Raw genomic sequence first — 19,157 nt, 5'->3', positions numbered from 1 at the left:
TTGGCATAAAATTTGATCTTAATCACTAATCACCCACTAATCTTAATTGAACCTGTTGCTTAATGGACTGAAATAGTGCTAGAGTCCCAGTAAAGTGTTCTTTGCCAGATCACAGGAGTCTGCCGCATCCTCCATATAATAAAGAATTTATAACCGGCCTGAAAGATCAGGAATTGCATTCATTACAGATTTTGTTGATGCACTTGCAGCTTTGCCTGATTTGCATAATTCCTTTAGCGAATGAGGTGCTAAAACAATGCAGATAGCACATGCAAATAAACGATCAAAGGATCACCTTGGGCAGTAGCCCAGCCTGAGATGCACCAAGGGTTCACAGACAGCAGCCAATTTCTCGATTGAATGCTTTTAGTAATCTGCGTAATTTCACAGGTATTGGTATCGACTGCTAAAAATCATCAAGACTGACAAACGTAATCAAGTGTGATGGGTTGAACCCAGCATAATTACATAAGAATGCTAAGGAGCACTTCTTGTGTCCCTAACATCTTCATTTTGGCAGACTCCAGTAAACAAGAGTCGAGACGAGAATTAACTGCATTATAATTCCGCATAAATTTTTGGCGCCGCAGGCATTACCGGCATTTGACATTGTACTCACACAAACAATGTGTTGTAACGTAAGCTTGTGATGTTGGGTGAAAGGTTCAAGCAGGGCGACTGACAGTCTGTGTTTTTGATTTCATAACCAGTGGCGAGTTTTTGGTGGAAGCGAAGATGAAACTAACATCTACAATCTCCCTTGACCACAGACCTCATTTAAATGCGTGGCATCTCCGATCGCCTGAGGTTAAAGAGTCGAGTAAAGTCAGTTCCTTTTAGACTGACTCTGATCATTACGGTGAGGGACTTCATGTAGGGTGAAGTGTTTACCCGTCCATAGTCCTGCCTCAATGCTGAGCTATATTTAGAGCAGAATACACACAAACCAACCCCTCTCTGTGCAAAACATGCCACATCTGGTCCATTTAAGTGATTTGCCGTCACGACACGCGTCGCTCCGAGACTCGATGTGTTTTAGTATTCACCCGATATTAAGTATTGTCAGTGGCCTGACACAATGACAACAAATGTAACGGCTTACTTTCCAATATGTGTTCAAATGAAGGCATGCGACACTAGAAAGCCTACGAGGAACGGGCTGCTTTGGCAGCGGCTGTAAATAAACAGGGAATGGTGGATCTTATAAAGAGTGGGACTGAATTTTCGGCTGATGGAAATGTTTGCACCAGGGCTCACCGGTATAATAAAATACAAAATGTTACGCAATAAACTGTGGGTTTCTGTACGTATCTTTTCCAAAGAAATTCATACAATTATGAGGGAGTATAGAGTGTCTGATCCCACTAATGAAGCTTTGAATATAAAAGAAGTCAAAATAAAAGGCAAGGTTATTATAGTTAACAAAATTAACACCATAAAAAACATTTGCTACTTTTATCTGAAATAACTTCTTTTATTCTAGCTAGTTGCCAATGAAACACGAAACACTGAGATCAAAAATGTAAACTATATAAACATTAAAAAAGTGACACATAACAAAATTACTAAACATTTTCAAAAATGAAAATGGAAAGAAAAAAAATGAATTAAGTATTAATAAAAACTATAAAAGTATATCAATGACACTAAAATAACACTCAAAAACTGGTATGGGGGGGTAAAAGTATTTTTTTTCTACATATAAGTGTACACCATATATATGTTTCAATATATTTGCCAGAATGTACAACAGACATCAAACTATAGCAACAGTAATCTGTTTAAAATGAAAAATAAAAACCTGTCAATAATACTTTTTCGATTTACACATTATAAAGTTGAATTTCTATATATAGCTCAAAAAGTAGAGCATGGCACTAGCAAACCCAAGGTCATAGGTTCAATTCCCAGTGAATGCATGATCTTTAATACAATGCAAGTAGCTTAAAAAAACATATACCAAATGCTTGAATGTAAATAATAAAAAAATACTTCAGTAAATTAAGATGTTTACAATGCTAGAGACAAGTTTGGTTGTGCAAGAAAAATCTCATGAGAAATTTCTGCCAAAACTTTGAAGTCAATCCCTCTGAAAGTTTTGTGTGTAATTCACTCACTGCATCAAACCATCTCTTATAAATGCCACCTTATGAAATACTGCTGGAGCAATGGCATGATCATTTTTCAGCTGCTGAAAACCTTTGCGTGAGAATTTCCCACAAGAATGTAAAACAAACTCTTATAATGTTGTACTTTTTCACCACATTCATCTAACCATAATTTTCTTCATAAATCGTCACATAAATTAAGTAACCATGAATGTCACTGAATTTTAAAGGGACATTTCTACCAAAAATGACAATTCTCTCCTCATTTATTCACCTATATCTCATTCCAAATTATATGTACTGTACTTTCTTTCTTCTCCAGAAGATATTTTGAAGAATTCTGGTATAACCAATCAGTTTTGGTTGGATAAATAAATAAATATTTCGAAATATCTTCTTTTCTACAGAAGAAAGTCATAGAGTTTTGCAACGACATGCGAGTGAGTAAATTATGCCAGACAGTTTTCATTTTCCCAACTACGGCTGTCACGTGTCGGTTTCCTTTTAGTTCTGTTTTGCCCTTATTTGGTAGTTCCTGTCCTTGTTTAGTTAATGATTCATCCTGCTCATCTTGTTAATTATCTCGTTTACTCCTTTGTTCCTATTCCTTTATAAGCATTCAGTTTTGTTCTAGCCTTCGTCGAGTCTAAAATTTTTGTTAATGTTGTGAACTGTGGTATTTGTTTAAGTTTATTCCATTAAAGGATCTGTTTAATTGGTATTTCTCGTCTTCCTGTTCTCCTAGAACGGCGTTACGTTACAACGGCTGGGGTCACACTTTATTTTAATCTCCAGTTCTCACCATTAACAATTGCCTCAACAGACTTTTGCCTCAATAAACTCCTATTGGCTGCTTATTAATAGTAAGGTAGTTGTTAAGTTTAGGTATTGGGTAGGATTAGGGATGTAGAATGTGGTCATGCAGAATATGTGCTTTATAAGTACTAATAAACAGCCAATATGTTAATAATAGTCTTGCTAATAAGCAACTAGTGAGAATTGGTCCCTATACTAAAATACCATGGCTGGGAAGATTGCAGTGAATAACAACTAGAAAAATAGGCTCATTTTCCAGCTCCCCTAGAGTTAAACAGTTGAGTTTTACCGTTTTCGAATCCATTCAGCCGATCTCCGGGTCTGGCGGTATCACTTTTAGCGTCGCTTAGCATAGATCATTGAATCTGATTAGACCGTTAGCATCTTGCTCAAAAATGACCAAAGAGTTTCAATATTTTTCCTATTTAAAACTTGACTCTTCTGTAGTTACACCGTGTACTAAGACCGACGGAAAATGAAATTTTCTAGGTCGATATGGCTAGGAACTATACTCTCATTCTGATGTAATAATCAAGGACCTTTGCTGCCGTACTATGTGTGCAGCAGGTGTAATGATATTACGCAGCGCCTGAAAGTAGTCCCCAGCTAGGTAACTAGTTATGATAAAGATGGGGACTGCTTTCAGGGACTACTTACAATAATCCTTGATTATTATGCCAGAATGAGAGTATAGTTAAGTTTTAAATAGGAAAAATATCAAAACTCTTTGGTCATTTTTAAGCGAGATGCTAACGGTCTAATCAGATTCAATGATCTATGCTAAGCTACGCTAAAAGTGCTACCGCCAGACCTGGAGATTGGCTGAATGTATTCGAAAACGGTAAAACTCTGTAAAACTTGGGGAGTTGGAAAATGAGCCTATTTTCAAAAATAGTGGAGTGTTCCTTTAAATTTCATTCTGTTACTCACATGAAGTTATTGTATAGCACCGAAAAATACAAAATATAGTTCTCAAATCAAATGGACTATTATGGTACTTCTTTCCACTGTAATTTTTGAAACTTTATATCATCTGTCCTAATTCACTTTTATTCTACGGAAAAGAGCAGCATGAACATTCTGCCTAAAATCTATTTTTGTTTTCTATAGAAGAATGAAAGTCTTGAAGGAATTAGAACGACATGAGGATGAATAAATGATGACAGAATTTCATTTTCGGCTAATCTGAGCCTTAAACTTCACGATGCTTGAAAGACCAGTGTTAAGAGACTATAAGCAAAGGCATTTGTCTTGGGAACCTGGGCATGTGTCAACAGCACAAAACAGAAAAAGCCAACCTGACCAGCTCTCTATTTACAAGATAAGGCTTTCGTTCCATCAGAGTTTATCTTCCGGATCACCTTGGGCTGCAGCCCAGCCCGGGAAGCGCAGAGGGTTCAGAGACAGCACGCCAATTTCTCGATTCACTGCTTTTAGTCATCTGCCTTTGAAAGGCAAACATTCAACCTAATTCTGCAGCGATGCAATAAACATGGAAAATATTCCGCCCAGAGAAAGATGCTACAATCTTCTACTCATCGGTGCAGCATAATTTCAAAACAAGCCATTTTACATAACAGGCTTAAGTGGAGGAGCTTAAAACACACACACACACACACACAATCAGCATGCAGACAGAAGCCTGTGTGGAGCGCTTACCTTTTTGAAGGTGTGGGCGCCCCAGAGGAAATGAGAACCGTATCGTTCATGTCGTTGGCCACTGGCCTCAGCTGACTGCAAAATCACAGAGTTTGAGTCAAGCCTAGACACAAACCTACGGATGACGCTCTAAGCTTTCCCAGTGAGCGAGGGACATCAAACTGCTCTAAGAAGTGATGTTATTTTTGAAGTACACCGTTTGAGCGCACATTAAACTTCCTCATCATAATCGCCTTCTGGATGCACACGTTTTAATTTAATGCTATTTGCCCAAACTTAATTAAGTTAACAAGACGACAAAAGGGTTTGGAGGAATTCTAATTAAAGCTGCAGAAATCCGAGAAGGCTGGGAGAAATAGGAGGGGGTGACATTGCAGAAGGTAATTTGTGTGAGTAAACAGTGCTATGGGATCCATCTGGACTCGATGCCCGCAAGTCCTGATGAACACACTTGACAAGACCTTTCGCTTCATTTGATAAGGGTAATTCCAAAATTTCGATGTTATAAATTGCTTTTTGTCTACTCACTTTTTTGGGGTTTGGCAAACTGGTGGCTAATTCCTATTAATTCACAAAATCTTATTTGTACATTTTCATACAATCTGCTTGTGACCCACTGACCTTCATGCTTTATTTCTAGAACTCGCACGTTTTCATACAAATCACATCATAGAAATTCATACGAAATAACCAAATTAAACACATCCCTTCCTTACATTACAATGTCATTTTTTTCTGTGAAATTGTAATTAAAACACTTTATTGGAGTACATTTTACAAGAAAATACTATTTCATTCATTCTACTTCGAAATTGTATGTTTAATTCCATGTATTACTTGATGATTGTGATTAATTGTGAAATTTGCTATCAGTTTCTAAGTGAAAACTGTTTCTATATCTTAAGTCTATTTCTTTCATTTTTATTTTTCCTATTTTTGACTTCTTGTTTAAAACATTTTCACAATTATCGCCATCATTTTCCCAGTTATTTATGATTAATGAAGTTATTTTTTTTAAACAATATTTAAAAAATAATATTAAAAACTTCCCTTCCTTATATCACACTGTAATTTTTTTGTGAAATTGTAAATAAAACAGATTGAAGTACATTTTACAAAAATACTATCTCATTCTTTCTACTTCAAATGTTTGTTTAAATCAATGTTATTCAGTTTCTTTGTAATTAATTGTGAAATTTGCTATTCATTTCTGAGTGAAAACTGTGTCTATACCAATATTTTTAGTTTTAGTTCTTTCATGTTTATTTTCCCTATTCATTTTTACATCTTGTTTGATACATTTTCATGAATTTTCCATATTTTCTTCCATTATTTATAATTAATGGATAGTTTTAATTTTTTTTAAACAATCTACTAAAAAATCAGTTTAGCACAACTTGAAAAATCTATATTAAATACAACATTTCCATAACTTTTCAGTGACTTCCTAGTCTGAAAATCATAATTTTAAAATTCCTTGATATTCCCAGGTTTTCCATTAACCTTGCTCATATCTGAAGTGTTTGTCTACTGCAATACAAAATGCAATCTCTTTAAATGAAAGGAAACATCCAAAGAATGCCGTTCCTTAGTTCAGTCGCTCAGAGGTTCGGCGCATTTGCATTACTGAGACGTCCTAACGTTAATGTTCCCTGAGGATGCTAGCATCATGTCACACGAATCGTGAAATGTCATCATATTGCAATCCGAGCAGCCGAGCTGTGGCATCCTTCCGAGACCTTGAAGGAAATAGTTACCAGTATTGCGCAAAGTGATCCAACACATGGCAAGCAAATCCCCAACAACAGTGCTAGACATTTACTATAACTGCATGTTAAAAACACAAAAGACTCATTTTTTAATTAGGAAAGCGCTTCTGTTCTATACAATTATTCACCCACCTCCCGCAAGGCAAAGAGTGGCCGTCTGTCAAGCGGTGAGACGTAAGCGGTGACCGCTCTGTCCAGCTGCCTGTCCTGTTCTGTGCTCAACTGAAGGAGCATCTCAATGCACAACACTGCTGCTGTCTCCAAGGAAACCTGACAGTCACGTGACACGGTGACGATCCAGACACACTCTTACTCTCTCCTTTTCCCCCTCTCTCTCTCTCTCTCTCTCTTCCAGCCTCCTGGCTCCTCGGTTTAGATGCACGTACAATACTTTCAGCCACTCAAAAATAAATATATTCTTCCCTAAGAACATTTCAAATTCTCCAATCTTTATTTCCAGCCACCCACATTAGCCATAATCCAGAGCAAACAATCCCCTATTTTCCAGCAGAGAGCTTCATTTACAACACAATTACTGTACACAATGCAGTCTACACAGAAACAATAGTCTAATACTTTAAGTGCAAATCTACATATTTTTAAATTTGACAAGTTGGCAGTTTGTCTGAACTAGCTCTGCATAATTAGACTGGTTTAGACACCTAAGACATGCTTCACAAGCCATTTCCATATATTTTTCAAGCCTATCACAAAGTTTTGAAAGAGCTGATGCAGTTACTCCATGCCGTTTAGTTGTAAACCCATGTGTCAAAAAATAATTATCTACATTGTGGAAAGAAATGTCACCAAAGTAGAAAAACGCTAAATGGTACAACCGTTTAAAGGGGTCATGAACTGAGAAATTTGATGACGGGAACCTATAAGCATAACTTCAGTTTTATCACCGTTCAAACAAGAAATTATTATCCATCCATGTATTAATCTCAGTAATGCAGTCAGACAAATAAGCAACGTCAAGGCGCTCATGAGGATTTGAATGTATATAAATCTGTGTATCGTCGGCATACAAATGATAATGAAGGCCGAGCGATCTCAAAAGGTGACCTACAGGTGACAAATAAATGTTAAAAAGTAAAGGGCCTAAAACCGACCCCTGAGGGACACCAGTTGAGACAAAGCTAATCTCGGACCTATAACAACCCATAGAAACAAACTGGGAACGGTCAGTAAAATAAGACCGCAACTACTTCCCAGACACACCAAACACTCTTTCAAGACGAGTAAGTAATAGACTGTGATCCACAGTATCAAACGCAGCTCTTAGATCAAGAAGAATAAGAACAGATGTTGCACCAGAGTCAGAAGCTATCAACAAATCATTGGTGACCTTGACCAAGGCAGTATCAGTACTGTGAAATTTACGAAAACCCGACTGAAGAGACTCAAAAAGGTTATTAACTATGAGATGATTACACAAATGAGAGGCAACAATACGCTCAAGTAATTTTGCCAAACACGGGAGATTTGAAATAGGATGAAAGTTATTGAAATCATCTAGTGCAACGTTTTCTTTTTTAGGTACAGGGGTAACAGCAGCAATCTTTAATGCTGCTGGAACAACCCCAGTCTGTAAGGAATCATTTATAATACTGAGAACAGCAGGACACAAAGCATCACAGCAAGATTTAAATAAGCTAGTCAGAATAGGGTCAAGCAAGGAAGTGGTAGATTTCATGCTAGATACCTCCCGTTTAAGAGTCTCAGTATCGAGTTGAGGAAAGTTAATAAGAGAAACATCAGTGAACTCAGGTGAACAGTGACATGTGGTGGTAGAAACAGGTGAAACAGAAATTTGTTTATGAACATGATCAACTTTTAAATTGAAAAATTTAAGAAATGAATTACATAACTACTGAGAAACGGCATCAACTTGAAGCAGGCAATTTATAGTTTTAAACAAGTGTCTCGGGTTTCCTTGGTTGTTTTCAATAGTCTGAGAAAAATAAGATCTTGCAGGCTCAATTAATGCGATCCAGTGTATGAGCTTTGCAATGTGTCGGACTTGTTACCAATTGCGAAAAGTTAAAACAGTCCAGTAATGATAGAAATTCCTTTGCCATTACAGAGTCACTTTGGTCCACATGAATATTAAAGTCCCCCACAATAAGGATTCTATGGAACTTTGGGGTCAGCATTGTCAAAAAGTCAGCAAAATCAGACATAAAAGCTGCATGACACTTAATTTTAGGTGGTTTGTAGACAGTAGCAATGATTGTAGAAGTAGAGCCAGAGAAACTTAAGACCAAGCACTGAAATGTTGAATATTGAGGAATGGTCACAGCACTGACATTGAACTGCCAATTGTAGACAGCAATAATACCACCACCTCTACCAGATGACCTCGGGAGGTTTAAAGTTCCAAATCCAGGAGGAGTGATCTGATTAAACAGTAGTACAGCATCTCCTTTATGCCACGTTTCAGTTAAAAACAGAAAGTCCAAGTTTTTATCAGAGATTAGATCAGCTAAATGCAGCGCCTTATTATTCATAGAGCGGGCATTAAACAATGCAGCATGAATCGGGCTATGCGATAAAGACGGCAGTGGTTTATCCTCCACACGGGGGACAGATATTAAATTCCTATGATCGACACCAGTGGAAGGCAAACAGTTAATCTTACGCCGGCATGTAGTGACAAAGTTAAATACATTAGGAGGAGATTAAACAAAAAGGCTGCACCTCGAGCCCCGATGTATGTAGCGTTTAGGACGCAGCAAGCCAGCATCTTGACAAAGTTCATAAGAATCTTTAGGTTAACGATAAGAAAACGGTTTTAAGCTCAAAAGTTGGCGTGCAGTGTACCTTAGGGCCATAGTCTTTAAGTCCACATAAACGGCCGGTCCAGATTGAATCCCTGAAGCACACCATGAGCTCAATGTCACAAGATCCACATTCACAGCCAGTCCACAGAGTTGATTCTCCTTAGCACGCCGCGAGTTAATCCAAGTGGAGTGCAAAAATAAAAGCAACAATCCAAAGTATATAAAATGGAACAACCACATCGCAGCCGCAAGAGTGGAGGAGAAAATAGATAAATAAAATAAATAATAAAATAATATATAACCATACAGGGACGGTAAGAGGAGCAGCAGCCAAACGCGTCAGTGGCTGGTGCGTTATATTGAAGCCAGACTGCCAAAACGACAGGTTGTGGAACGTGCCACTCTATGATGTAATAGTGTGGATAAGCACCACCTCCGCAGAAGAAGATCAACGCCTGCTTCTACATCGCTGCCTGTTTATCCTCCCCACCGATTCATGCACATAGTGTAAATAATGAAAGAGGCAAATGCAGATCTACGCAGAAACCAAATGATAAAGATGCTCCAAAGACAACAAGATGCTGTGCAGTGCCAAGTTGTGGAAAAACAGTCTTTTGCCTTCTGATCCCAACATTAGGAAAGAGTAGATGAACTTGTGCCAGACCGCGTCAGTGAGAACTCAGTCCTTTGTTCACTTCATTTTACCGTGGATTCGTTTACAAACAAGGTACAATTCAACACAGGATTTTCAGAAAGATTGAAACTAAAAGACGATGCTGTGCTGACTATATTGGATCTGACAGTAATGTCGCAACACAAGTGTGAGCAGCTGTTTTTATCACGTGCTCGCTGCTTTGTCTATTATTACAGATTATTTGATATGAGTATTTATGCATTTTTAACCTAAATCACAGAAGGCTGTCAAACATACACGACTGTTTGCCAGTCATAGCAGTGGGCGTTTACTTCCGAGTCTACAATCCTATTCAATCCAATGCCTATTCAAACAGAGTGTTCTGATGAGGGGGGTCAAAAGCACAACAGAAAATAGCCTTTTACTTTGAAATTATGATTTTTTAAATATAAAAATCTTGATAACATTATAAGTGGACCTCAGAGAACGGTACAAAATAATAAAAAAAGGCAGTTCATGACCCCTTTAAAGGTCATTCCTGGCATATGGCATTTTGGCACTGATGTGTGAATGGAAGCAGTGCGGATAAAGAACGGAAAGCCATTGTGTGTGTGGTTAGAACATGTAGTACATTTACTGGACAAGATAATCTTGCGTATTTACTAAATATAATGGGTTTCATGTGTGAAAAATGCTGGTAGTGACTGTCTTGAAACTTTTGTTGAGGAAGGCCTCTAACACTAGCTTGCTCTATTCTTTTTCTATTCTATCTGTTTGCTTTTTATTTATTATATATAAAAAAAAAAAACATTGCTATGTGTACTGCGTCAAGCTAACTGAGACTTGTCATAGCACTTGCATATCATTGCTCTTTTGTTGATTTTGATTGCTTCCAAATTTGATTGGCTAAAAGCGTCTGCTAAATGGATAAATGTACATGTAAATGACTAAATGAGGAGGTGGTGAATTTGTTGTTTTTACTGTAGGGATGAATTTATAAACATCAGAGAGAGTTTTATTTTTATTAACAGAATTAACTTAAAAAAATTTTTATTGAATTTTACTGAACTATACATAATTTATATATCTAACATTAAAAGTGGGTAGATAGATACACTGTGAACTTCATTTAAAATAATAATTTATAATAACATTTTATTATAATAATATATAATAATTTGGTTAGTTGTGAAATGTCAAAATACAATTAAATTCTAATTAAAAGTCCATATATTCAATAAAAATAAATATTTTTATAATACCACTTAAATATTTCTCACACAGTGTCAATAGTTCTGTATGCATGAAAATGTAAAACTTTAGGTTCACTGTACAAAATAAATTATTTATGATTATTGAAGCATGTTTTGCAAGAAAATATTATTTTAGTCTTTCAACTTCAAAATTTCACATTTAATGTGTTACTTGCCATTTCTTTATGAAATGTACCAACAGTTTCTGAGTTTTGGGGACGGGATCCAGGGAGACCATCATATTTGGGGGGTCCTTGTCATCAAAAAAAACTTTTACACTGTCAGCACACTACAAGCTTCTTTAAAAAGATTAAATAAATCAACTAAATTAAACTAATCACCCTCACCAACCAGCTAGTCAGTTATTGAGCAACTAGTCAACCCTGACCCATCCTTCAGGCACAGTCACTTAGAGCATACTACTGCAATTCTCCATGCTAGATTTATGGGATAAGTTGGGGTAGTATGAGAAACTTCGATGCCTTTCTAATTAGAGGTATCTCTCCAATCAATGCGCATATGGTGCAATATAATCCTAAAAATGTAACCCACTGCTAACAGGTGCCACCCCATCACTCTTAGTCAATAGATCCGGATTCTTCAGCTCTAATTTGAACCTCAAATGCCACATTTTAGCTAATCTCCAACCACTCAAATTTATCAAGCAGATCAAACCAGGATGAAACCGTCTCCTAAACTTTGATTAGCAAACTCCTCTAGATTCAAAGATGGAGACTGACAAGTCTTAGATGTCAGACGTGCTACGAATGTAGATTTATTCATCCTGATGTTCTGTCCTCGCCAGAAAGGAAGGCAAAAATCACGCTCACATCTTTTTTATGAAGTCAAATGATTTACATCAAGGGCCGTTCACAGGCACTCTTCTCCTCTGGTTAATTACAGTGAAGTGAGTACTTTCACAGAGCCCGAGCTGGAGAAATATGGAGGATCTAATATCCCGTCTCAGCTGAAAGTTATCAATGCATGTGCTGCCTTCCAGCCGGATTATGCCTCTGGTTCTGGGCCCACGCTGCACATCTGCAGTGAAACATCAGTGTCATATGGCCTTGGCTGTTTATATATCACTGTCGATTTCAGTTACATTACATTAATTCATACTGATTAAGCAAATAAAAGAAAGAGGAATGGCATATTCACATTTGGTAGACAAGTTCCTAATGAAATAAACATGAAATCAAATTGACCTTATTGACTTTATACAGTACATTCCTACAAAGAATATTTAGTACATATTGGTCATTTCATTTTTCAGATTTTTTACACCACTGTTGAAACAGGAACAACATTTTTTCCCCCAAACTAAAAAGTATTTTTAAAATATTTATTTTGAATTATATATTTTGAATAAAAATAAAGAATAAATAAAGACTATGCCACACTACTTTTCTTCTTCATTATGATCATTTTCTTCAATATCCTAATTCAGAAGGCCTATCAAATTTCTGACATGATTATTGGAGTATGTTTCACAAGAAAATACTATTTCCGTTTTTCTACTGAAAAAAAAATTCTGCTTCTACTACTTTTTTATTTTTATTTCATGCTTAATTCAATTTGTTACTTATTTATGACATTAACTAGAAAATTCTGAATTAAAACTGTTTCTACATTTTTATTTTTTGTTTTTCATTTTTTTTCCATGCTCCCAAATACATAATGAATTTTAATCCAGAAATTAAGAATATTTTCATTATAGTGCAATCAAGTATTTTTTCGAATAATTTAATAGATCTGTGAGCGTCAATCACTGACCTATTTACCATACATACAACCCACGAACATTCTGTCAGTGGTTCAAGAAACGATATGCTTTGCGCCATTTTGTTTCATTTATATCCACTGCAAATTAGTCACAGACATCTGTCCCTGCCTATGGTTCAGCATGTCCTAAAGAACTCCATCTGTCAAAAAGGAGAAGATCTGAAGGGCATGCCTTCATATGCCATCAGCTGTCAGAAAAACAACACTCCAGCAGTTCATCATAGAAATTCATCTCACTTAAAATAACAACAACAAGGCTGTCCACAGAGTTCCTGGGTCTGTCTGATTCACGGGGCTGAGCAGACATGATTTTCCTTTTCTATGACTGTGCCACGACCAATCAGAACGAGGCGGCATGCAGCTCGTGACAGTGGGATGTTGATGGATGTCACCTTGAGGTCAAAGCCAGCAGGAACATTATGCTGACCAACTGTGAGGGGCAGTAACGGGCAGTCAGACATGTTTACACTGATCTGCCAGCTACCCAAAGAGCAAGAGATGGTCATGATGGGGCAGAGCTCTAATAATGAGGATCCTGATTTGTATTATTTTCTAGTTCCTAACCAAAACTGATGCAACTGATGACATTAAGCCGCTCCTAAAGCGCCACCTCGTGGCAGAGAATGAATTTTCATTTCCAATAATCCTTTCTTGCTGCTTATGGTCAGGTCAATGCAAATATCGACCCATGTTTTTAAGCAGCAAACACATACCCCCGGTTTCACAGACAAGGCTTAAGACTAGTCTTAGACTAAAATGTAATTCTGAGCGGTTTCAACTGAAAGAAGCTTGCACTGACTGGTCTTAAAACATATCAGTGCCTTTGTTTTGTCTCAAGATGCACACAAGTAATGTTTTTTCTAAGGCATGTTAATAAAAATGACATTAATGTCCTAATTGAACTATGGCCTGATCCTGGCTTTGTCTAAGCCTTGTCTGTGAAACCGGGCCATGGTGTTGTAAATGAGAAAGAATGTGCCTCCTAAAAATCTAAACAATTAAGACAGTAATATTTATTTGTTTTAAATTAATATAATAATTTATATGCTTAATTTATCCCTTTTCATAAAAATGGTCTGAAATTCTTGCAATTCTAGCAATAATAGCAATTCTTGGCTGAAATGCTGTTTTATAAGATTTGTGTTATATCTGAACTGTAAATCATGTCATTTTATGGCTTAATACTGTATGTTACCACAGACATTGTCCAACTCCGCTCATACTGTGTTCATTTTCCTTGGGTCATAAATTTCCTTAAATTATTATTTTTTTTAATTCTACAGGTACCCTGTAAATAGTGAAATAAAATTCCTTCCTTCATATTTGTTGATATTTGTGTATTTAAAATATTTTTGATTGACATTTAGACTCCCATCTGGTTTTCTATATTTAAAAAAAAAAGTTTTTTTTAAATTTTTTTTAATTTGGGCTACCAAAATCTGAAGAGTACCTGCCCGAAGGGATTTTGAAATTTTGCGAGCCCTGCACTAATATACCAGGTGCGCTACCGAGCACGTTTACTACATCAGAAAAGCAATACATATGGAGCTGGTTATGTGATGCAAATGTCAAAATTGTTTAGTTCATAAATGCTGCACCATGGTAAAAGTGTTTTGAAGTCATAACAGTATTTTGCAAAGAAGTGCTTAAAAACTGGAATAAAATTAGTTGGTGTCTTACTGCCTTTAATGTTCATTTCAGCTAGAAACTCCAGTGAATTGTATGCATAGGTACATTTTCTGCAAAAATTTAGGCAGATGCATTAGGTTAGTAATACGTGTATTAACAAGTACAACTAATAATAGAATATCACAACACCGATGAAATTTATCACAGCAGAACCGCTTCCTTCAATACTCAATATAAGATGCATAAATCTCTGTCTGAGCTGAGGGAGACGCTCAATGAAACAGACTCTAAAATCTGTTAGAGCCCATAAAAGTGGCATTGTTACATTCCAGAGTCATAGTAAACAGCAAACGCTGGAGGCTTGAGATTGATTTAGCACTAAAGAGATCGTGTGGCCCGCAGGCACTTCAAACTACATTTAGATAAGCTGAGAGGACAATATGTGACAGAAGGACAGAAATCAAACATCTGAGTTTTCAGAGTGCATGTTTAATGCCAGAATGAACCTCTTTCTTACTTTTTAATACATGTTAATGCTCTTATTGTAAATGATTTATCTGTGCACATTACGGGGGGAAATGTATGTCTTTGTAGTCTTTAATCAAAATGTGCTAACTGGCTCAACCTCTGAAATGATTTTCCTTGCCACTTACATAATTTTCTCATTTAAATCCTGACTGATTCTGAAATATGTCACATTACAGAAGTTAAATGAGTTGAGAATGCCATTTCATGTCTTTAAATGCGTGAAAATGTGCTCCGCGTTGTAATCAAAGTCTGATATTTATCTGTTCTAATTCAACACTTTCATATCTCTAATTGTTGCGTGGCCAATTGAAGCAAGCATTACACAAGTCTCTTGTTCTCTTTATCCATAAATAGGAAGCGTTATTTGAAAATAAATTTCTATAAGTCTTTCACATGAGGACTATTTGAAGCTGATGCTATTCGAGTGGTACAAAGGGATATTTCAAGAGCAGTTTTAATTGCTTAGCAATCTGAATTTGGGAACTAAAAATAGACGATGCTGGCAGCTGAACAACGAGTTGGCAAATGTGCCCTTCAGTCACAGTGAGTTCAGAGGCAATTTCATCATTAAGCCTGAATCTATTCTAGGTGGTAATAATACGGTAAAATTTAAACACTCTTTCATAAGATTTATTATTTCATCATTGAATTTCAAGCAAAATTGCATTCAGAATTCAATTTAAAACTTGACTAGGTGTCAGTATAAAGTCCAAGTCAAGATCATTGTTTATTAAGCAGAAATGAATTATTGCAATTTTAATGTTGATAGTTGACTCTATAGACATGTACATTTTTGTAACGTGGCATAATGACTGAAACAGGACAAAATTACACACTGTACTTCATTTTATCCATTAGAAATTGATTGGATTGTAAAAATATGCGTTTTATTCCAGAACGTTGATTGGCGGCTGGGGGGAAAAGGTTACAAAGCAAGAGGTATTCATGACAACAGTTAAAATTAAAGTAATTTCAGAGGCACAGAAAATTACTACATTTAAAAACCTGAAAAAAGTGAAATAATGTAACCTCGTTCAATAAGACCAGGAATGTTATGTGCATTAAAAAAAGTAATCAATTTTGGTATTGATTAACGTGACGCAAAAATAAAGAAAAGTCCAAAAATATGTTCAGTTGTCTTGTTGGCAGTCATCCACCATCCTTTGCTTCAGACAGAAAGGGTCACAGGGAATGTCTGAGAGAAACATTTGGTTTAAAAAGCTTGTATATCTATACACAGATACAGAGCGGGATCCTCAAGGGGATACGCCTCAGGTACTATCTGTCACGTTCCCTCTCGGGACACAAGGAGCGCGGAGACGTGGAGGTATCAATAATCCTGTTTTATTGAAACACACACAAAGAGACGAGGAGCTTGGGGAGAGACGAACATCAATGACGATTAAGACCGGACACAGGGGCTAGGAAACACAGGGATTATAAACACTGGGAAATATTCAAGGAAGAACAGAAACAGGTGTGGGGCAATCACATGCAGGGCTGGGGACACATTAACTACTAATTAAAGGGACGAGGAAGGCCAAATAGGGACACGAGAGGAAGGGAAACACAAGACAAGGACTGACATTACGCCCCCCTCCGGAAGGCGTGTCCTCACGCCTAACACCATCCAATGGGGAGGGGGGGTGGGCGCTCTGGAGGCCTCCAGGGCGGTGCCCGTTCCAGGGGCCATGGCGGGTCAGGGGACTCGGGAGGCCAGGGCGGGTCAGGAGACTCGGGAGGCCAGGGCGGATCTGGAGACTCGGGAGGCCAGGGCGGATCTGGAGACTCGGGAGGCCAGGGCGGATCTGGAGACTCGGGAGGCCAGGGCGGGTCAGGGGACTCGGGAGGCCACGGCCTATTTTTTTTCGGGCCTGAGGGGTTCTGTGGCCTTGGCCCGGCCACACAGGCTGTGACCCTCTTACCCCCCCCCAAAATTTTCTTGGGGAAGCTCCCCCCTGGGAGCCACAGAGGAGCGGGCTCTGTCGGGCGCTCTTGCAGCGCGGACTCTGTCGGGCGCTCTTGCAGCGCGGACTCTGTCGGGCGCTCTTGCAGCGCGGACTCTGTCGGGCGCTCTTGCAGCGCGGACTCTGTCGGGCGCTCTTGCAGCGCGGACTCTGTCGGGCGCTCTTGCAGCGCGGACTCTGTCGGGCGCTCTTGCAGCGCGGGGATGGACGGAACCTGCGTGGAGCCGGCACTTGGGGGCGCTCGGGAAGCGCGGACACTTGGGGGCGCTCTTGCAGCGCGGGGCTGGACGGGACCAGCGGGAACTCAGGAGGGCTGGACGGGACCAGCGGGAACTCAGGAGGGCTGGACGGGACCAGCGGGAACTCAGGAGGGCTGGACGGGACCAGCGGGAACTCAGGAGGGCTGGACGGGACCAGCGGGAACTCAGGAGGGCTGGACGGGACCAGCGGGAACTCAGGAGGGCTGGACGGGACCAGCGGGAACTCAGGAGGGCTGGACGGGACCAGCGGGAACTCAGGAGGGCTGGACGGGACCAGCGGGAACTCAGGAGGGCTGGACGGGACCAGCGGGAACTCAGGAGGGCTGGACGGAACCAGCGGGAACTCAGGAGGGCTGGACGGAACCAGCGGGAACTCAGGAGGGCACGTGCGTGGAGCCGGCACTGGAGGGCACGTGCGTGGAGCCGGCACTGGAGGGCACGTGCGTGGAGCCGGCACTGGAGGGCACGTGCGTGGAGCCGGCACTGGAGGGCACGTGCGTGGAGCCGGCACTGGCGGGCACGTGCGTGGAGCCGGCACTGGAGGGCACGTGCGTGGAGCCGGCACTGGAGGGCGCTCTGGAAGCGCGGACACTTGGGGGCGCTCGGGAAGAGCTGAGCTGGACGGGACCAGCAGAGATGCAGGAGAGCTGGGCGGGACCAGCGGAGACGCGGTAGTCCACCTGCGAGGAGCAGGCACTGGAGGGCGCTCTGGAAGCGCGAGTTCGCGGGGGCGCTCTGGAAGCGCGAGCGGCGGCGGGCTCGGGAGAGCCGCGGACGACGGCGGGCTAGCTCCGACTCGGACCCGGAAGTCTCCCAGACACCGGTATATTCCTACCCTCCAGGTCAATCCTGTGGTGTCTGGGAGGTCCATGGGGTAGTTGTAACAGGCTCCGAGCCGGAACAGATGGAGGATGGCCGCGTCGTGCAGATCCGAACTCTGCGCGAGCCCGCAGAACTCCTCTGCGTACTCCACGAAGGGAAGCTCGCGGAGTATCAGGGCGCGGAGGCGGGCGGCGAACTCCATCGCCATGGAGGGAGCGGGAAAAAAGGAGCAAACAAAAAACTTTCAAAAACGGAAAACAAAACGGGGGAAAAGGAGCGCCGCTTACTTTGTAGGTCCGGTCTTCTGTCACGTTCCCTCTCGGGACACAAGGAGCGCGGAGACGTGGAGGTATCAATAAGCCTGTTTTATTGAAACACACACAAAGAGACGAGGAGCTTGGGGAGAGACGAACATCAATGACGATTAAGACCGGACACAGGGGCTAGGAAACACAGGGATTATAAACACTGGGAAATATTCAAGGAAGAACAGAAACAGGTGTGGGGCAATCACATGCAGGGCTGGGGACACATTAACTACTAATTAAAGGGACGAGGAAGGCCAAATAGGGACACGAGAGGAAGGGAAACACAAGACAAGGACTGACACTATCAGCGGCCTCCATTAAATTTAAAACTCTATCAGTTTTAGTGCAGCTATTCTCTGCCAACTCAGAAATGCCACCGGAGCATGACTGTGCACTTCAGCTATTATTTTAGTCCCCACAGGAGACCGTCTGCCTGCATGGGATCTAAGGACCGGTAAATCTTATTTTTTCTTCACATTTTTTCACTTCATAAACAGCACCATGCACTTTGTTTGGACTGCTGTGATGTTGGTGACATGTCTTCCTCAAGGTCAAGTTATAATGCTGATCATCAATGCACAATATTGAAGTCCGAGAATGAAATTTATTAAATGATGATTTTAGCATGTAAAATAAAATGCTATTTTTTATTTTTTTTTGTTGCTGTTGTTTTATAAATAAAATAAAATAACTGTTTTCTACTTTAATATATTTCAAAATGTAATGTATTCCTGTGTCAGCATCCATTACTCCAGTCTTCAGTGTCACATGATCCTACAGAAATCATCCTGATATGCTGATTTGGTGCTCAAGAAATATTTCTCATTATCATCAATGTT

At 39.7% G+C, this 19,157-nt stretch overlaps 2 protein-coding genes across 2 annotated transcripts in view; both read right to left on the bottom strand.

Annotated features, from left to right (window-relative positions):
* The window catches only part of LOC306850608 (dihydropyrimidinase-related protein 5-like), a 618,334-nt gene that overhangs the window by 103,997 nt on the left and 495,180 nt on the right, over window positions 1–19,157 (bottom strand). The window lies entirely within an intron of this gene.
* Window positions 1–19,157, bottom strand: part of LOC306850124 (dystrobrevin beta-like) — a gene marked incomplete at both ends in the record, with an annotated part of 53,225 nt that overhangs the window by 20,114 nt on the left and 13,954 nt on the right. The window contains one exon of the mRNA XM_079385575.1: window positions 4,584–4,658. Within this exon, the coding sequence (XP_079241701.1) occupies window positions 4,584–4,658 (75 nt within the window). The remainder of the gene's footprint in view (window positions 1–4,583; window positions 4,659–19,157) is intronic.

This window comes from Barbus barbus, assembly GCF_936440315.1.
Source record: "Barbus barbus genome assembly, chromosome: 30".
NCBI lineage: Eukaryota > Metazoa > Chordata > Actinopteri > Cypriniformes > Cyprinidae > Barbus > Barbus barbus.
This window is presented reverse-complemented; position numbering and strand designations above follow the sequence as displayed.